The following is a 16,914-nucleotide window of genomic DNA, read 5'->3' on the forward strand; positions in this document are numbered from 1 at the left end:
CAGGCACCAAGTTATGGTCTATTTTTATACTTGCATTATCGATTCTGTAAGATTCATGACGCATATTTCAGGGAGGAGGGAGGCGTTGAACCATTCCCGGAATCAGTTCTGGAGCCCGAAATGTTCATTTTCATCAATTGCACACTTTTGTCTTGTGCTTTTTTTTTGCTAGACTAGGTAAGTATTGTATAGAGAGGTCATCTCAGCCAAAAAATTCACTCTTTGATATTTCGCTTTGCTCGAATGTTCAAACTTTTTGGAGGGGGTGAAGTGAGATGAAAAAAAAATGAGAGAGGATTCAAATCTTGGAAGGATAAAATTTGGCATGCACATCTGAAAAGGGTGACCTAGATGTGTCTTTTGAGCGGTTTCGACTGCTCAACCCTTCCCCTCGCCCACTTGACACCTGCAAAAAAAATTTTCGCGCCTTTTTTGAACGGTTTTTAATTTTGTGTGATCACTGTCACAAACTAAAATAAAAAAAAAAAAAAAAAAAATGGAACCACACGAATAAAAATAAAATGATGTATCTATATTTTATCTAGCCATGTTTATTCTTTCCATAATCCAGGAACGTGAAAAGATACATATTTCAAAAAAAAAAAAATGATACAACAGATTATCCAACGAATAAAGTTCTCCAGCTCGCATCTTTTGCATCACATTCGCATTTTACATCACACATATCATCGACCTTGACTAACGACGCTATAATTAAAAATAACACCGTTAATTAATACCGAATTTGTGTTTGTAAATATGTCACATAATACGAAAAAGCGAACGCATTGATTATTCAACTTCTCCCGATACCGTTATAATGTCTTGTTAGACAACTCTGTTTGCATTTTGCAGCAATGTCTTCGAAATCATTTTTCCCAAGTTGAGTGTAAAGAATTGAATAAATGAAGATGAGTAGGAGAAGTATGCGTATGTATTCTTACGTAAGAAAGATATGTACCTACCTAAATAGGAAGAAAACAAAACATCGGATTTTAGGACACGGACACCTTATTAAAGAAGATTTTCCGTCAATCTTGTAGGTAGGTAATCTTCTCCACAATTAAAGTGGTCATCGGGCGGATCTAATTTACCTCGTACAAATATAGAGTCATCATTTCAAAGAATTCAAAGCAGAACTGACTTTCTAGCTAGAACGATAATGGCACCTTAATTGAGCAATTTTTGGTTCAACTCGATTCAATTGATTGAAAAGAGTTATACGGGCCATGGGTCGGTGTACATAAAAAACCGAATGAAAATTCATTAGGTAGGATGTATCTACTTGTAACACTGCGATGTGTTATTTTTGTGATGATTTCAGATGATTTTTTTTTTGTGTCTAGGTATTCTGAATGAATTTTTCCTGGAGATTTCACTTATGTACTTACCTGCTTATAGTCCAGTCATTTTAGCAACATTTTTAGTCGAACCTAGAAAAAATTGGGGGAAAGCTGAATTTCACATTATTTGTTCGTAAATTGAAACTTGCAATTTCAACAACATTTCAACAAATGGAGTGGGAAAGCCGAAAGTTAATCCGGATAGATTTTGTGGCATTTTGAAAAACAGAAGTTTCTAAAAATCTGCTGGAGGCTGCAAAACAACTTGAAATCTACCGGTAGTCGACTTCATAGCGTATTGAAATTATTTCGAGTATACAGAGTGAATTTTAGCTTTCCAATTGCTTTTTTTAAAAATGAAATTTCAAGTTTCTAAAATCTGCTGGAGGCTCTAGGAATTTTTGAAAAGTTGCTGGAGGCTCCAAAATCACATGAACCAACCTGCAGTCAACTTGATAGCGTAGGTGTATTGAAATTGGAGTACACAGTGAATTTTGGATTTCCAACTCTGTTTGGTAAATTTTTATGGAAATTTCGAGCATTGAAGTATCTGCTGGAGGCTCCAGTATTTTCCAAAAAGTCGCTGGAGGCTCCAAAACGACTTGAAATCTACTTGCAGTTGACTCCCTAGCGTATTGAAATTAGTTTACTGAATGAATTTTAGCTTTCCAACTGCTTTTGATGACATTTTCTGGAAATTTCAAGTTTCAAAAATGTGCTGGAGGCTCCAGAACTGTTCAAAACGGTTTTAAATCGTTTCCAAAGGATTTGGCAGGTCGAAAATAGCGTATGTACCAAATTTCAGCTTTATAGATGAGTTTGGTAAAATTTTGTTTTTTTCTCTCATTTTTGGCTAAAATTTGATTTTCAAAAATTCACCAAAAATTGAAAAATATATTCTAACCGAACTGCTCGTGCTCACCTATAGGAAATTTGACGTAGAATAATTTTAGTTTAATCACTTTTTTCCCTCTGACCCTTCATTTCGGCGATATAACCGAAAAACGTAGATTGATAAAGGTTAATGACCTTTTGCGGGGGGAGGGGTAGAAGACAAGTTGCGGTTTGCAACTTTGGTCAAAATATTTTCGAATCTACCGTGAATCTAGTACCCGTTTTAAATTGCTGATTTTCATTTTTTAAAACAATTTTCATAAAATTGAACACTTTACCTCCTCCTCAGTAAGGGTGAAATCGCCATTTTGGGAAAAGCTGAACTGGTCATGCTGATAGGAAATTTAGCGTAGAACAATTTTTGTTCGAACATTTTTCTTCTTGGACCCTTCTTTTCTGCGATATAGCCGAAAAATCTGTATTGGCAAAGGTTAATGACCTCTTGAATATTTTTTTTCGAATTTCCTTTTTGTAGCCCACTCAAAATGTAATTTGACCCAAACATAATTGGGATCAAAAGTTTTTTTGGTGAATATTGTCTAGGGTGGTATGCCGAACAACATACTAAAAGTCCCCGCCCCTACCCCACGAGGTAACCCCCCCCCACAGTGGATCAAAGCCCCCCCTAATCAGTTTTTCGTCAAGAACTCCTGAAATATTGAATTTTGAGTAAAATGAGCTCAGTGATCATTTCATCTCCTCTCCAATACCTATCAAATGAGCTATCGACCAACTCCCTAGCCTCAGGGGGGTGGCGCTACAACCCCTCAAAGTGACGTGATTTTAATAATTTTACATTTTATGACTTGGGACTTGTAATCTGTCCTAATTGATAAAATGAAGTCAAGCTTGGGGAATGGGATTCTTTTGGGAGCTAGAGTTGACCTCTGGAGTGGGGAGGGTCAAAGTTGAAAATTACAAAAAGGTCATTTTTTGGAGGGGAATAACATGACCCCAAATGGATGAAAAGGGTCCAAAATCATACCATCGGACAGTACTCTATCTGTGATCAACATATCCAAATTTCAGCTTCCTAGGACATCCTCGCCCCATTTAAAGCGGAATTAAGGTGAAAATCCCCTTATTATTTGCCCCTATTTTCGGTTGTTTCCATCGTAAAAGGAGTGGGGATGACCTAGGAAGCTGAAATTTGGATATGTTGATCACAATGGGAATACTGTCTGACGGTATGATTTTGGACCCTTTTCATCCATGTAGGGTCATGTTATGCCCTTCCAAAAAAATGACCTTTTTGTAATTTTCAACTTTGACCCTCCCCACTCCTGAGGTCGACTCTAGCTCCCAAAAGAATCCCATTCCCCAAGTTTGACTTCATTTTATCAATTAGGACAGGTTACAAGTCCCAAGTCATAAAATGTATCTAAAATTATTAAAATCACGTCACTTTGAGGGGTCGTAGCGCAACCCCCTTGAGGCTAGGGAGTTGGTCGATAGCTCATTTGATAGGTATTGGAGAGGAGATGAAATGATCACTGAGCTCATTTTACTCAAAATTCAGTATTTCAGGAGTTCTTGAAGAAAAAACTGATTTGGGGGGGGGGGCTTCGATCCACGGGGGGGGGGGGGGGTTAGATCGTGGGGTAGGGGCGGGGACTTTTAGTATGTTGTTCAGCATACCACCCTAGACAATATTCACCAAAATAACCTTTGATCGTAATAATGTCCGGGTTCACCTATTTTTTTCTGCTATTTGACTGGGCTATTGTGGTTGATTTAGTTGTTCGTGGGACGATTTTAGAACAAATTTTTTAGATTTTTTTTGTAATTTAGTCATTTTTAATACCTGCAAATAGGTAAGTAGATTTTTAAATTAATTTTTAGAGTGATTTTTCCAGGGTTTGGAATTTTATTTTTTAATCCGTTCAAAATTCTTTTGTGATTTCAAAATTTATTTTATTTTTATAGTACCTAATTTCAAATAAATTTTTCGGTGTGATTTTTAATTAATTTGAAATTTTTTTCTTGATGATTTCAAAATAAATTAAAGTATGCAATAAGTACATTGAAACATTTTATTTTATCGCTTTGGCTTTATAAATTATTTCAAATTCAAAATACTTAAACGATTATTCTACAGTAGATAGATAGTTATAATATAAACACACTTATTAGATACCTACCTATTCGAGTTATTCCTACATGTTGAACCGTACCTACCTATCTACCTATACATAGGACAACGTTACGAGTATTAAATTTTATATGTACAAGTAGATATGGTAGTATTGATAGTATACTTATAAGAAGGTATCTAAATTTTATATAAATACTTTTCAACACAAAAATGTAATTTCCGAAGTTCTCGATACTCGATATTTTTGAGCACATTGTACCTAAACATCGAGAGCCCCTTCATCTACTCATATTTAATTTTTTTCGAACTACAAGTAGGTACCGTTTGTTCGTCTTCGTCAAATAGTTGAAGGAGCTCTCGGAACCTCCCTTTATTACGTATAATATTAGTCACGAAATGAAAAAAAATCGTAGTACTTACATTATAAATGTTTACTTATAGAATATATGTATTTTTTTTTTTTTTTTTTTTGTTTTTTATATTTTGGTGAACTTGTATTGCAGCCTGCAGTCACCTGTAGCAGGCCAGGTCTATGACGTTGACTGTTGCTGTCGATGCCATGATGAAATTTCACGTATAGTATCGCCTTATCGACTGCAAGAGTGGAAGTAGTTTTCTTTATTTGCGCAAATAATTAGTTATGTAGGTACTGGATGACTTTGGCGCTTAGTACCAAATTCTGAGTATTTTTAAACAACTTCGTATTGTTTATTGAGGTGACGAGCCAATAAGCACGATCCCATGCTGCAGAGTAACTGAAAAAAAATAGCATGTTATTGAATAATTAGCTAACTATGTAGTTGTACAGAGCTAAATGGGACGGTATACACTGTAGCCTACCTGGATACCACCAATTGATACGGCAATTCCGCCTACAATTACCATTTTGGATTTGAGAAATTTTTCAAAAAGTGTAATACATCCTAGCTTGCTGGCATCCTTAATGGTACAGGTACGATCGATGGGCAGCTCACCGCAGCACGAATGAGGTAAAGATGACGAATGCAAAATTTCTGTCCATTCTTCGGCTTTCTCAATTCCACAACATTGGAACTATCCAACAAACGTAGCAAGAAAACAATCAAATTATAAAATTGTCAGTCGTTTCCAAAAATTAAAAAAATGTTTTTTCAAAAAAAATTTTTCTTGCTGATTGAATTTTAAATTTTGAATTCTCAATAACATTTTTCGTACCTATCTTCAATTTTCAAAAAAAAATTCAAAGAAGGCCCATCCAATAGTACGAGGTGCATGGTTACTCACATCGTATTGAAGTACATCCCACGAACGTTTCACTATGGTCTCGTTAATTTTATTGTAATCGTATTGTAACTCCTTCATCTTGCTCTTCAACGAATCTTTCATGACACCGGCCTGTTGATAAGCGAATACTCCAGCAACAACTTCGAGGATGAAAACGGCACATATCAATACGGAAAACTAGAATGTGAGAAAAATGAAGAGGTAAGTCCATCGTTATAAACCAAACGCAGGCAAACACACGAGGAACCTCTCGAGTGAACAGGACAGTGATTTTTCTTCGAGCCAAATTTCATGATTTTTGGCCATTCTGGAGCCTCCAGCACGATTTCCAATTTCTTCATGAGTTTTAAAATGCCCTCAGCAGGCGTCAATAATGACTGCATTTTTTCTAAAACTAACCCGCCAAATCCGAAACTCCTAATTTAGAACAGTTCTGGAGCCTCCAGCGCAATTTTCGATTTCTCCAGTAAGCGTAGAAAATTGCACAAACGACTGTACCAAGTCTGAAACTAACCCCCCGAATTCAAATTTCGCAATTTAGAACTATTCTGGAGCCTCCAGCGCAATTTTCAGTTTCTCCAGAATTCAAAATTTCTCCAGTAAGCGCGAAAATTTGCACAAACCACTGTATCATGTCTGAAACTAACGCTCTGAATTCAAATTTTGCAATTTAGAACGATTCTGGAGCCTCCAGCGCAATTTTCGATTTCTCCAGAATTTCAAAATTTCTCCAGAAAGCGCGGAAATTTGCACAAACAACTGTATCATGTGTGAAACTAACCCCCCGAATTCAAATTTTGCTATTAAGAACAATTCTGGAGCCTCCAGCGCCATTTTCAGTTTCTCTAGAATTTTAAAATTTCTCCAAAAAGCGCGGAAATTTGCACAAACCACTACATCATGTCTGAAACTACCCCCCCCCCAAATTCAAATTTTGCAATTTAGAACAATTCTGGAGCCTCCAGCGCAATTTTCGGTTTCTCCAGAATTTTAAAATTTCTCCAGAAAGTGCGGAAATTTGCACGAACGACTGTATCATGTCTGAAACTAACCCCCTGAATTCGAATTTCGCAATTTAGAACGATTCTGGAGCCTCCAGCGCAATTTTCAATTTCTCCAGAAACCGCGGAAATTTGCACGAACGACTGTATCATGTCTGAAACCAACCTCCCGAATTCTAATTTTACAATTTCGAGCCATTCTGGAGCCTCCAGCATGATTTTCGATTTCTCCAGAATTTCACAATTTCTCCAGAAAGCGTGGAAATTTGCACAAACCACTGTATCATGTATGAAACTAACCATCCGAAATCAAATTTCGTAATTTAGAACAATTCTGGAGCCTCCAGGGCAATTTTTGATTTCTCCAAAATTCAAAATTTCCCCAGTAAGCGCGGAAATTTGCACAAACCACTGTATCATGTCTGAAACTAACGCTCTGAATTCAAATTTTGCAATTTAGAACGATTCTGGAGCCTCCAGCGCAATTTTCGATTTCTCCAGAATTTCAAAATTTCTCCAGAAAGCGCGGAAATTTGCACAAACAACTGTATCATGTGTGAAACTAACCCCCCGAATTCAAATTTTGCTATTAAGAACAATTCTGGAGCCTCCAGCGCCATTTTCAGTTTCTCTAGAATTTTAAAATTTCTCCAAAAAGCGCGGAAATTTGCACAAACCACTACATCATGTCTGAAACTACCCCCCCCCCAAATTCAAATTTTGCAATTTAGAACAATTCTGGAGCCTCCAGCGCAATTTTCGGTTTCTCCAGAATTTTAAAATTTCTCCAGAAAGTGCGGAAATTTGCACGAACGACTGTATCATGTCTGAAACTAACCCCCTGAATTCGAATTTCGCAATTTAGAACGATTCTGGAGCCTCCAGCGCAATTTTCAATTTCTCCAGAAACCGCGGAAATTTGCACGAACGACTGTATCATGTCTGAAACCAACCTCCCGAATTCTAATTTTACGATTTCGAGCCATTCTGGAGCCTCCAGCATGATTTTCGATTTCTCCAGAATTTCACAATTTCTCCAGAAAGCGTGGAAATTTGCACAAACCACTGTATCATGTATGAAACTAACCATCCGAAATCAAATTTCGTAATTTAGAACAATTCTGGAGCCTCCAGGGCAATTTTTGATTTCTCCAAAATTCAAAATTTCCCCAGTAAGCGCGGAAATTTGCACAAACCACTGTATCATGTCTGAAACTAACCCCCCAATTCAAATTTCGCAATTTAGAACGATTCTGGAGCCTCCAGCGCAATTTTCTATTTCTCCAGAATTTCAAAATTTCTCCAGAAAGCGTGAAAATTTGCACAAACAACTGTATCATGTCTGAAACTAACCCCTCGAATTCAAATTTTGCAATTGAGAACAATTCTGGAGCCTCTAGCGCAATTTTCGTTTTCTTCAGAATTTCAAAAATTCTCCAGAAAGCGCGGAAATTCGCACAAACGACTGTATAATGTCTGAAACTAACCCTCCGAATTCAAATTTCGCAATTTAGAACAGTTCTGGAGCCTCCAGTGCAATTTTCAATTTCTCCAGTAAGCGTAGAAATTTGCACTAACGGCTGTATCATGTCTGAAACTAACCCCCCGAATTCAAATTTCGCAATAATTGAGAACAATTCTGGAGCCTCCAGCGCAATTTTCGATTTCTCCAGAATTTCAAAATTTCTTCAGAAAGTTTGGAAATTCGCACAAACGACCATATCATGTCTGAAACTAACCCCCCAAATTCAAATTTCGCAATTGAGAACAATTCTGGAGCTTCCTGCGCAATTTTTGGTTTCTCTAGAATTTCAAAATTTCTCCAGAAAGCGCGGAAATTTGCACAAACCACTGTATAATGTCTGAAACTAACCCCCTAAATTCAAATTTCGCAATTTAGAACGATTCTGGAGCCTCCAGCGCAATTTTTGATTTCTCCAGAATTTCAAAATTTCTCCAGAAAGTGTGGAAATTTACACAAACGACCGTATCATGTCTGAAACTAACCCCCCGAATTCAAATTTCGCAATTGAGAACAATTCTGGAGCCTCCAGCGCAATTTTCGGTTTCTCTAGAATTTCAAAATTTTTCCAGAAAGCGCGGAAATTTGCACGAACTACTGTATCATGTTTGAAACTAACCTCCCTAATCCTAATTTCACAATTTCGAGCCATTCTGGAGCCTCCAGCATGATTTTCGATATCTTCAAAATTTCAGAAGTTCTCCAGAAAGCGTGGAAATTAATTGGGACAGCTAAAAAATTAAGTTTCGGTTTATCTTCCAACTGTTCGAAAGATTTATCCACATTCAAGCCGATTCACAGGCGGACACCTTAAGTGACTTTTTTTGACTAGCATTTCTCCAAGATGTTGTAAAAAAACGGGTCTAGAATCAGTTTTTAGCTAGGTACCTACCTACCGAAATTGATTCCCACGCCTTCTGGAGAATTCAAAAATCGCTCTACTTGGAGACTCCAGAATGGCTAAAAGTAGTGAAATTTGGTTCTACTCGTAGTGAGTTAATGAATTAGTTTCAGGACTCGATTTTATCAATTTTTACTAAATTATTCTTTTTTAAAAAAGGTTTATTTCGCCAAAAATCGGAAAATTGATTTAGGCTGCTGAAATTTTTGTTACGGATGGCTTAGGGTTTCAGACCATGCTCTTTCCATACATCACTGTCCTGTTCGTGTTCAACCCATTTGCATATTATTGCTTAATAAATATTGCGACCGAAGAATAATATCAAATGTCAACTAACCGTGTATAAAATGCATCGACTCTCTTTGATAACGCCGCAGCATCCAAATATCGATACCAAGCTAATGACCAGGCAAGAGATGGCAACTAATATCGGTGGCGAAGTGAGCTTCTCTTGGACGAATATCGAATGTTGGGAGAATGATAATTCAATCAAAATGGCTGTTACACCTATAGCTGTTCCTGTCGCCTGAAACACATGCACGAGTAATATGTATTAGGTGTAAAGATAAAGATAATAATATTGTATATTAAAGTGTATCATTGATACTTGAAAAAAATCATATTCATCATTATTAAAGGAACAGGGCAGTGGTGACCGAACCATAAGTTTGTCCTTGAACGGCCAATGAGCTGCGTTGTCATTGTTCGCGACTCGTGACAGTTTGCTGATTTTGCAAAAATTTTACCACCACCTAGTACATACCACACTCGTGTGTTAAGTCAGACGGAGCGGTTACTTTGATTCCTTCGATTCGTGAATCGTAATTTGTAGATAGATACCTATATTACCTATCGTATAAATACAGTTCGTGCCTAATAGAAAAGTTGAGAAAACTTGTGACAGAGCACATCAGCCTCATGGTGGGTAAAAAGTGCGTCGTACCGGAAAAATATAATTTAACCTCGACCTTATACAATTAGATACCTACATTTATTCGTCTGTAATGCGATATCTGATGATGCAACCAGCAAAACCTAAGCATAGGCAAAATACATAGAACGATGCGATGCGACGCGACAATTATACACCATCGACCAAGAATTCCATCCAGCATAAGCAACTGAGTCTCTGGTCACTGGTCAGTCACGTCGCATTAACACCCACACTACCCATATAAACAATTAAACATATCGCCTTTATACCGAATACGATACGAGTACGGAGTAATTATCATTTTCGTGCAGAAGATATACCTATGTATGTAATGTACATATAGTTGGGTACTACCTTACGTCGTCCGTCGTTTCGTGCTACAATACCTAATCTAATAAAGTAGCAAGTATGTACGTCGAGGAATTTGAAATGAGCTCAACTTTATCGTTTACTTATCACATCGTTTTCGTAATCGCAAGCTCGCAACACATTATCATTCGATTCAATACAGGTAGGTACATATAATCATTTCCTCGCTCGTTTTCAGTTCTCTAATCGCTTTTCTCAGTCGAAAATTGTGCGAAACTGGAGAGCCAGCGAAGGATAATCAACTAGGAGACTTCGACTTCAAATTCCAGACGATCGCTAAGCCTACTACCTACCTACAACTCGCATGCAAGGTTTTTTTAAAGAGCCATCCATAAGGGTAGAGGTGGACGCTACGAGTACCTACCAATGCCTAGACGATTGACCTAAGGGGTTTAAATTTCATGTCACTGAAGTACCTTTTGTAAGTTTCAACCCTCCAGCCCTGTTTGACCTATCTCCAGGGTCGAAAAATTGGATTTTTGGGCTATTTTAGGGCAATTCTCAAAAATGTGGCATAATTAAAAAAAATTGAAATACTCACATTTTTTTCATATTCAAATTGAAATTATATTTAAAAATAGGTGCCAATGATCTCATTTTTAGTCAAATTTTTGTAAAAAATGGGGCTATTTGCGGTAGGTCAGACATTTATATTTAAGTAGGTACCTATAATTTTCAGCACGATGGTGATTTTTACATTTTATCACCTGGAGCCTGATCTAATCGATCAAATAAAGTCAAACTTGGGAAATGGGGTTCTTTTGGGAGCTGGAGTTGACCCCTGCAGTGGCGAGGGTCAAAGTTGAAAATAATGGAAAGGTCAATTTTTTGAAAGGGCATAATATGACCCCAAATGAACAAAAATGGTCAAAAATCATACCATTGACCAGTATCTCCATTGTGATCAACATATCCCAATTTCAGCTTCCTAGGTCATTCCCACCCCATTTGAGGTGAGAAAACCCACATTTTACCCCTTTTTTTGACCCCCTCACCCCTCAAATTGATCTAGGGAATCCAAATTTTCAGCATACAATGAGAGGGTGTCTTATGAGTACTTATTGCAGGTTTCAACCTTCCAACCCTATTTGACCTCTCTCCAGGGTCAAAAAATTGGATTTTTTGTCTAATTTTACGTGTTTTTAAGCCTACAGCCCGTCCAAATTGACCTAGGGGGTCCAAATTTTCACAATACAATGGGAGGATGTCCCCGAAGTGTCTTTTGCATGTTTCAATCTTCCAACCCCATTTCACCCCTCTCCAAGATCAGAAAAGTGGATTTTTGGCGGATTTTTCTGCGATTTCACGGGTTTTCCGATGTTTAGGAAAGCCTACAGCCCCTCCAAATTGACCTAGAGGGTTAAAATTTTCACAGTATAATGGGAGGATGTACCTGAAGTGCCTTTTGCAGGTTTCAACCTCCCAACCCCATTTCACCCACTCTCCAGGATCAGAAAATTGGATTTTTGGGGGATTTTCTGCGATTTCACTGGTTTTTTGATGTTTAGGAAAGCCTACAGCCCCTCCAAATTGACCTAGATGGTTCAAATTTTCACAGTAGAATGGGAGGATGTCCCCGAAGTGCCTTTTGCATGTTTCAATCTCTCAACCTCATTTCACCCCTCTCCAGGATCAGAAAAGTGGATTTTTGGGAGATTTTTCTGTGATTTCATGGGTTTTTCAATGATTAGGAAAGCCTACAGCCACTCCAAACTAACTTAGAGGGTTCAAATTTTCACAGTATAATGGGAGGATGTACCTGAAGTGCCTTTTGCAGGTTTCAACCTCCCAACCCCATTTCACCCCTCTTCAGGATCAGAAAAAAGGATTTTTGGGGATTTTTCTGCTATTTCATGTTTAGGAAAGCCTACAGCCCCTCCAAATTGACCTAGAGGGTTCAAATTTTCACAGTATAATGGGAGAATGTACCTGAAGTGCCTTTTGCAGGTTTCAACCTTCCAACCCTATTTGACCCATTTCCAGGGTCAAACGTGTTTTTCGTCGTTTAGGAAAGCCTACAGCCCCTCCAAATTGACCTAGAGGGTCCAGATTCTTACAGTACAATGGGAGGATGTACCAAAAGAGGCGAAGCACAGGAGCGAAGTGAGAGGTGCGAGTATTTCAAATTTTTTACCGACTAAATCGATGGGCATTCCAAGTTTGAAATACCCAAAGGAATCTGCATCGATAAAATATTTTGAAAATTCTTAAAAAAAAAAAAAAAACACTAAAAATTGACCACGACGATGGACGTGAAAGTATGGGGCAAACTTTGAACCTCCTGTGAGGTCACTTAATCAACTTTTTGGGGTCGCCGATCAACCAATTGGGTAATAATGTCAAAATTTTCATCCAGAACAACTTTGTACTATTATTTTTATTGAATAAAATGCATAAATTGGGATTTGGGATCATAAAAACGGGATTGAAAGATATGTACAAACGTGAGATGGAACAGACCACGACTAAGAACTTCTGACCATTCAATCGATTCCGGGGGAGAGGAGGGGAGAAGGGTACAAGCAAGTTTATTTGGTTGAATGGGTGGCTGGAATGGTATTGAACCAAACGCTATGAAAAAAATCACGCATCCTGATTAATTTTGAAGAAATCGTCAGGGGACAGAAATTTTTGTACTTTTTTGAGGATTACCTCACGTGGTGTTTTGACCTTAAAAACAGTCATTCAACTTGAAGTGAGAAGGTATCACCGAAGCGCCTTTTGCGATTCCGGGCTTCAACCCTCCCACCCCAACTGACTTCTCTTCAGGATTGAAAAAGTTGATTTTTGGATTAAAACTTATTGAAGTGGGTAAGTAATTTTGCTCATTTCTTACTAATCTACGTAGCCTGAAAATAATCTCGTTTTTGTCACGAATGTCAAAAATAGATACATATGTCTCATTTATTGTCAAAAAATCTTAATTTCTATCCAAATTGTCCAAAAAAGTGTTGTGGTCTTTTGCCAAAACTTGCCTGTAGGTATTTTTTTTTTAAATTGTCAAAATATCTAAACAGTATTGTTCTTTGCCCCACCTGTCTTAAAGTGCCGTTCTTTGACTTGGCCATTAGGGTCTAAGTCTCTATTTTTGTTAGAATTGTCAAAAAGTCTGAATTTTGGAGAAGCTGTCCAAAAGTCTTGTTTTTTTTTTGGCTTAAACTACCAAAAAATATCCACTCTTTTTTTTCAAAATAACTGAAAAGGGTTAAATTGTTTGTCAAAATTGTCTGAAATTTTCATTCTTTTTGAAAATTATCAAAAAGTTTCATATTTTTGTCAAAGTTGAGTAATTGTCCAACGTCTTGTTTTTCCCAAAGTTACCAAATAATAGGTAAGATTTTTTTTTGCCAAAATTGTTAGGAAATTTTTTTCTACCATAGTTGTTAAAAAGTCCTGAACTTTGCCAGAACTCTGAGGAAATCTCTGTTTTTTTTTTCAAAACTTCCAAAAAGTCTAAAAAGTCATGTTTTTATCAACTTTATTTTTTGTTTTTGTCAATGCCAAAAAGTTTCCTTTTTATCAAATTTTCCAAAAATTCCTAATTTTTGCTTAAATCTCTGAGGCTTGTTTCGAAGCGAAAACATCCAAAAAGCATCGATTCTTGTGTTAGCTGTCTCAAAAGTCCTAACTTCAAGTACCTAAGTTACCTATTTTGATGAAAATGAATGAAAAAAAATTTATCAAAAATTTTCAGCTTAAATCAAATTGAAATACTTGATGTATTTCGAGTTGATGTTAGTCTATTGGATGAATATTTTGGTTGTGTGGGCCACCCACAAGTGGTTCAGGGGTTCCTAAAATCACGAGATTCAATTTTTTTTGTAAAAATTATACGTAAAACAGAGAAATAATTTTTTAGCTATTTTTCTTGATTTTTCGAAATTAACAATAACGATAAAAATATTGGCACCACTGCGCTCTAAAATATTTGCCCAGTTTCAAGAAAAATATCGTTCAACACTTTGGCATGATTAATGCGAAATATTTGAGAAGAAAAAATTTTTGAAACACGAATTTATCCAAAAATGAGCGATTTGCAAATTTTGAACTGCTCAGTAGAACCCTAAAAGTGATCTTGAATTTCAATAGCAATGGCATGGATCGACGCAGAATCTCAAATACGTTCATTCGGGACTGGGACATTTTTCGCAAAACTAGTGGTGTAGCGACAGGAGCGAAAAAACGACGATTTTTTTCGAAAATGCTCCCTCTTTGAGGGCTCATATTTCCTCTCCAGGGTCACCACCAGAGCTGAAATTTTTTCTCAGTACTTTTCAACTCAAAATAAAGGTTTCTGCTAAATTTGGTCAGAATTCGTCGACCTTTTTTTTGGGCGATCCATTCTAATGTGGGTACTATATTTATAATTAATAATGTACTTAAACACTTAAGAGATATGTGATGTGGAGCTGCTCGAGCTGCAGCTAGAACAGCACCAAAGTACACGTGATAAACCTAAACTAAGGTACAATATAGTTTATGTTTATGTTTATATTGTTCATGGCAGGTAGACTTACCAGAAATATAACGTTGAATAAAAACAAAAACAATCTCGCCGTCGCCGAAGGAAACGTCATCGCGAAGCGTGGAGCAGCCAGTTTTGAATCTGAAACTTCACTTACGCTTTTCGAAAATTTTTCCAAACAAATAGGTCAGTGACACTATGGCTCTGGCGTTGTTGCACGCTACAAAAACAACAAGCAAAAATAGGTAAACAAACAATCGAAAAAACGAAACGAGCGTCGGCTCGACAGTCAATTACACGATTAAGTAAAACACTCCTTACTTGTCTAATTAGAAGAATAAGTCATCAGCACTCAAGATTCGAGTTGTGAGAAGAGAGAATGACGTATTTGCGAATTTCAAGATATCACTATCACGTAGAACTAGCTACCTTACTCTATAGGTGTATGTACGCGTATATTGAACGAAGCTTCGAGTTCGAGTTTACAAACTTTGAGCTTGGAAGTTGAAATGGGGATCGGTAATCAGCGCACTCGCATCATTATGTGTTTGTTTACATATTGACGCTTCCGTCTGCCAGTTCGAGACTTGCGCGGTACGCTGATATTCGAGCTCTATCCGAGCTGATAGCTGATAACCATAGCTGTTGCTATGATAACCTCGTCAGCAGAGGTAACGCCCATTGCCCGGCGACCAGCGACAAGGGCTCTGGGCTGCATTACGAGGAAGCTCGCGGCCGCGACCCGCGATCGCGATCTGCTGCACCGGGACGCCCGAAGCTGCGACGTATGACGTATGACGTATGTATGTAACAGAATACCATATTGAACCTCCTAGTTTTCGTTTCAGGGCCTTGTGGGTTGTGTCGAGCAGCTATACAGCTTCTTTCCAGCAGCGTATTCTATGTATGTACATCTATGTACATACACATGAAAAGTGGTATTACGCAGCCCATACTAGATAAACCTCAGACTTGTTGCGGCCCATTTGGACTTTCTGCAGCCCAGCACCGGGCTGCAAGAAGTCTGATTTGTTTTCGCCCGCTGCAGATATTCAAAAACAAGTTTAAGAAGCATATGCATGAGGCAAAACACCACTAAAGCTGCGCATTATCCGATTTTATCAACTCGGCGCAACATGCACAAGGTATTCGAGTTCCTCGCCTCTCTAGATGTGCATGAAAACATTTTTTTGATGGTGGAAAAAGTATGCGGAATCAGGGATTATTTAAAGAGTTTTTTGGAGCTACACAAACACAACCAGGAAAATCTTCAGTATCAAGATTCCCCCCTTATTTTTCCAACTCACCCTGATTTTCTTACACCCCCCCAGAAAACATACACTTGAGTGGGGAGCCCTCCGTAAAAATTGAAAATTGAATTGCAAGCCTAATAGTCGGGGAGCCCACTTGAGGATAAATTGCACCCCCCCCCCCGTCGATCCTCCGGGACAACTTTTTTCTTAAAGGGGGAGTCCTAAGGAACATTTCTAGCCCTTGTACTCAAAAAAAAAGTGGCCCTACTTACAAAATGGCGGCCATTTTGATTGACAGGTCAGCCGAAATCGCAGATTTTGCGTTCCAACAGAGGACTTGCTCAACATTTTTCAAACTGTACAAAGGTAGATCGAAAGATCAAGCAAAAGTTTATCACCTGTCAAAATTTCAAGTGCCAAAGTGCGTTCTTCGATTGTTGGTGAATTTTTAAAAATCAAATTTAGGCCAAAAATGTGGGAAAAAATCAAAATTTTACCAAATTGACCAAGAAAGCTGAAATTTTGGATATACCCTATTTTCGACATGTCAAATCGATTGGAAACTGTTTCAAACCGTTTTGAGCAGTTCTGGAGCCTCCAGTAGATTTTTGAAACTCGAAATTCCCACAAAATTTCACCAAAATGGAGTTGGAAAGCTGAAATTTATTCTGCAAACTAATTTCAATACGCTACGAAGTCTACTGCAGGGGAGTTTCAAGTCGTTTTGGAGCCTCCAGCGATTTTTTGAAAATTACTAGAGCGTCCAGTAGATTTTGGAAACTTGAAATTCCCGCAACATTTTACCAAATGAAGTTGGCAAGCTAAAATTTACTTCGCAAACTAATTTCAATAGGATATGAAATCGACTACATGG

At 37.7% G+C, this 16,914-nt stretch overlaps 1 protein-coding gene across 1 annotated transcript; it reads right to left on the bottom strand.

The window, feature by feature from the left end:
• Positions 1–4,256: 4,256 nt before the first annotated feature.
• LOC135832966 (23 kDa integral membrane protein-like) lies at positions 4,257–15,357 on the bottom strand. The gene is made up of 6 exons (XM_065346537.1): positions 15,109–15,357; positions 14,840–15,007; positions 9,357–9,545; positions 5,596–5,772; positions 5,173–5,385; positions 4,257–5,087 (listed from the first exon to the last, which is right to left on the bottom strand). Exons 2-6 carry the CDS (start codon positions 14,897–14,899, stop codon positions 5,022–5,024), a joined length of 705 nt encoding a protein of 234 aa, XP_065202609.1. The 5' UTR covers positions 14,900–15,007; positions 15,109–15,357; the 3' UTR covers positions 4,257–5,021.
• Between the last annotated feature and the right edge of the window lie 1,557 nt (positions 15,358–16,914).

This window comes from Planococcus citri, chromosome 1, assembly GCF_950023065.1.
Source record: "Planococcus citri chromosome 1, ihPlaCitr1.1, whole genome shotgun sequence".
Classification (NCBI taxonomy): Eukaryota; Metazoa; Arthropoda; class Insecta; order Hemiptera; family Pseudococcidae; genus Planococcus; species Planococcus citri.

Bases quoted from the DNA above. Each gene is read 5' to 3' on its own strand.
- LOC135832966 (XM_065346537.1), bottom strand. From the start codon at position 14,899: ATGACGTTTCCTTCGGCGACGGCGAGATTGTTTTTGTTTTTATTCAAC. The intron at 9,546-14,839 runs GTAAGTCTACCT...CATGTGTTTCAG, and splicing joins TATTCAACGTTATATTTCTG to GCGACAGGAACAGCTATAGG. The intron at 5,773-9,356 runs GTTAGTTGACAT...CTCACATTCTAG, and splicing joins GTCGATGCATTTTATACACG to TTTTCCGTATTGATATGTGC.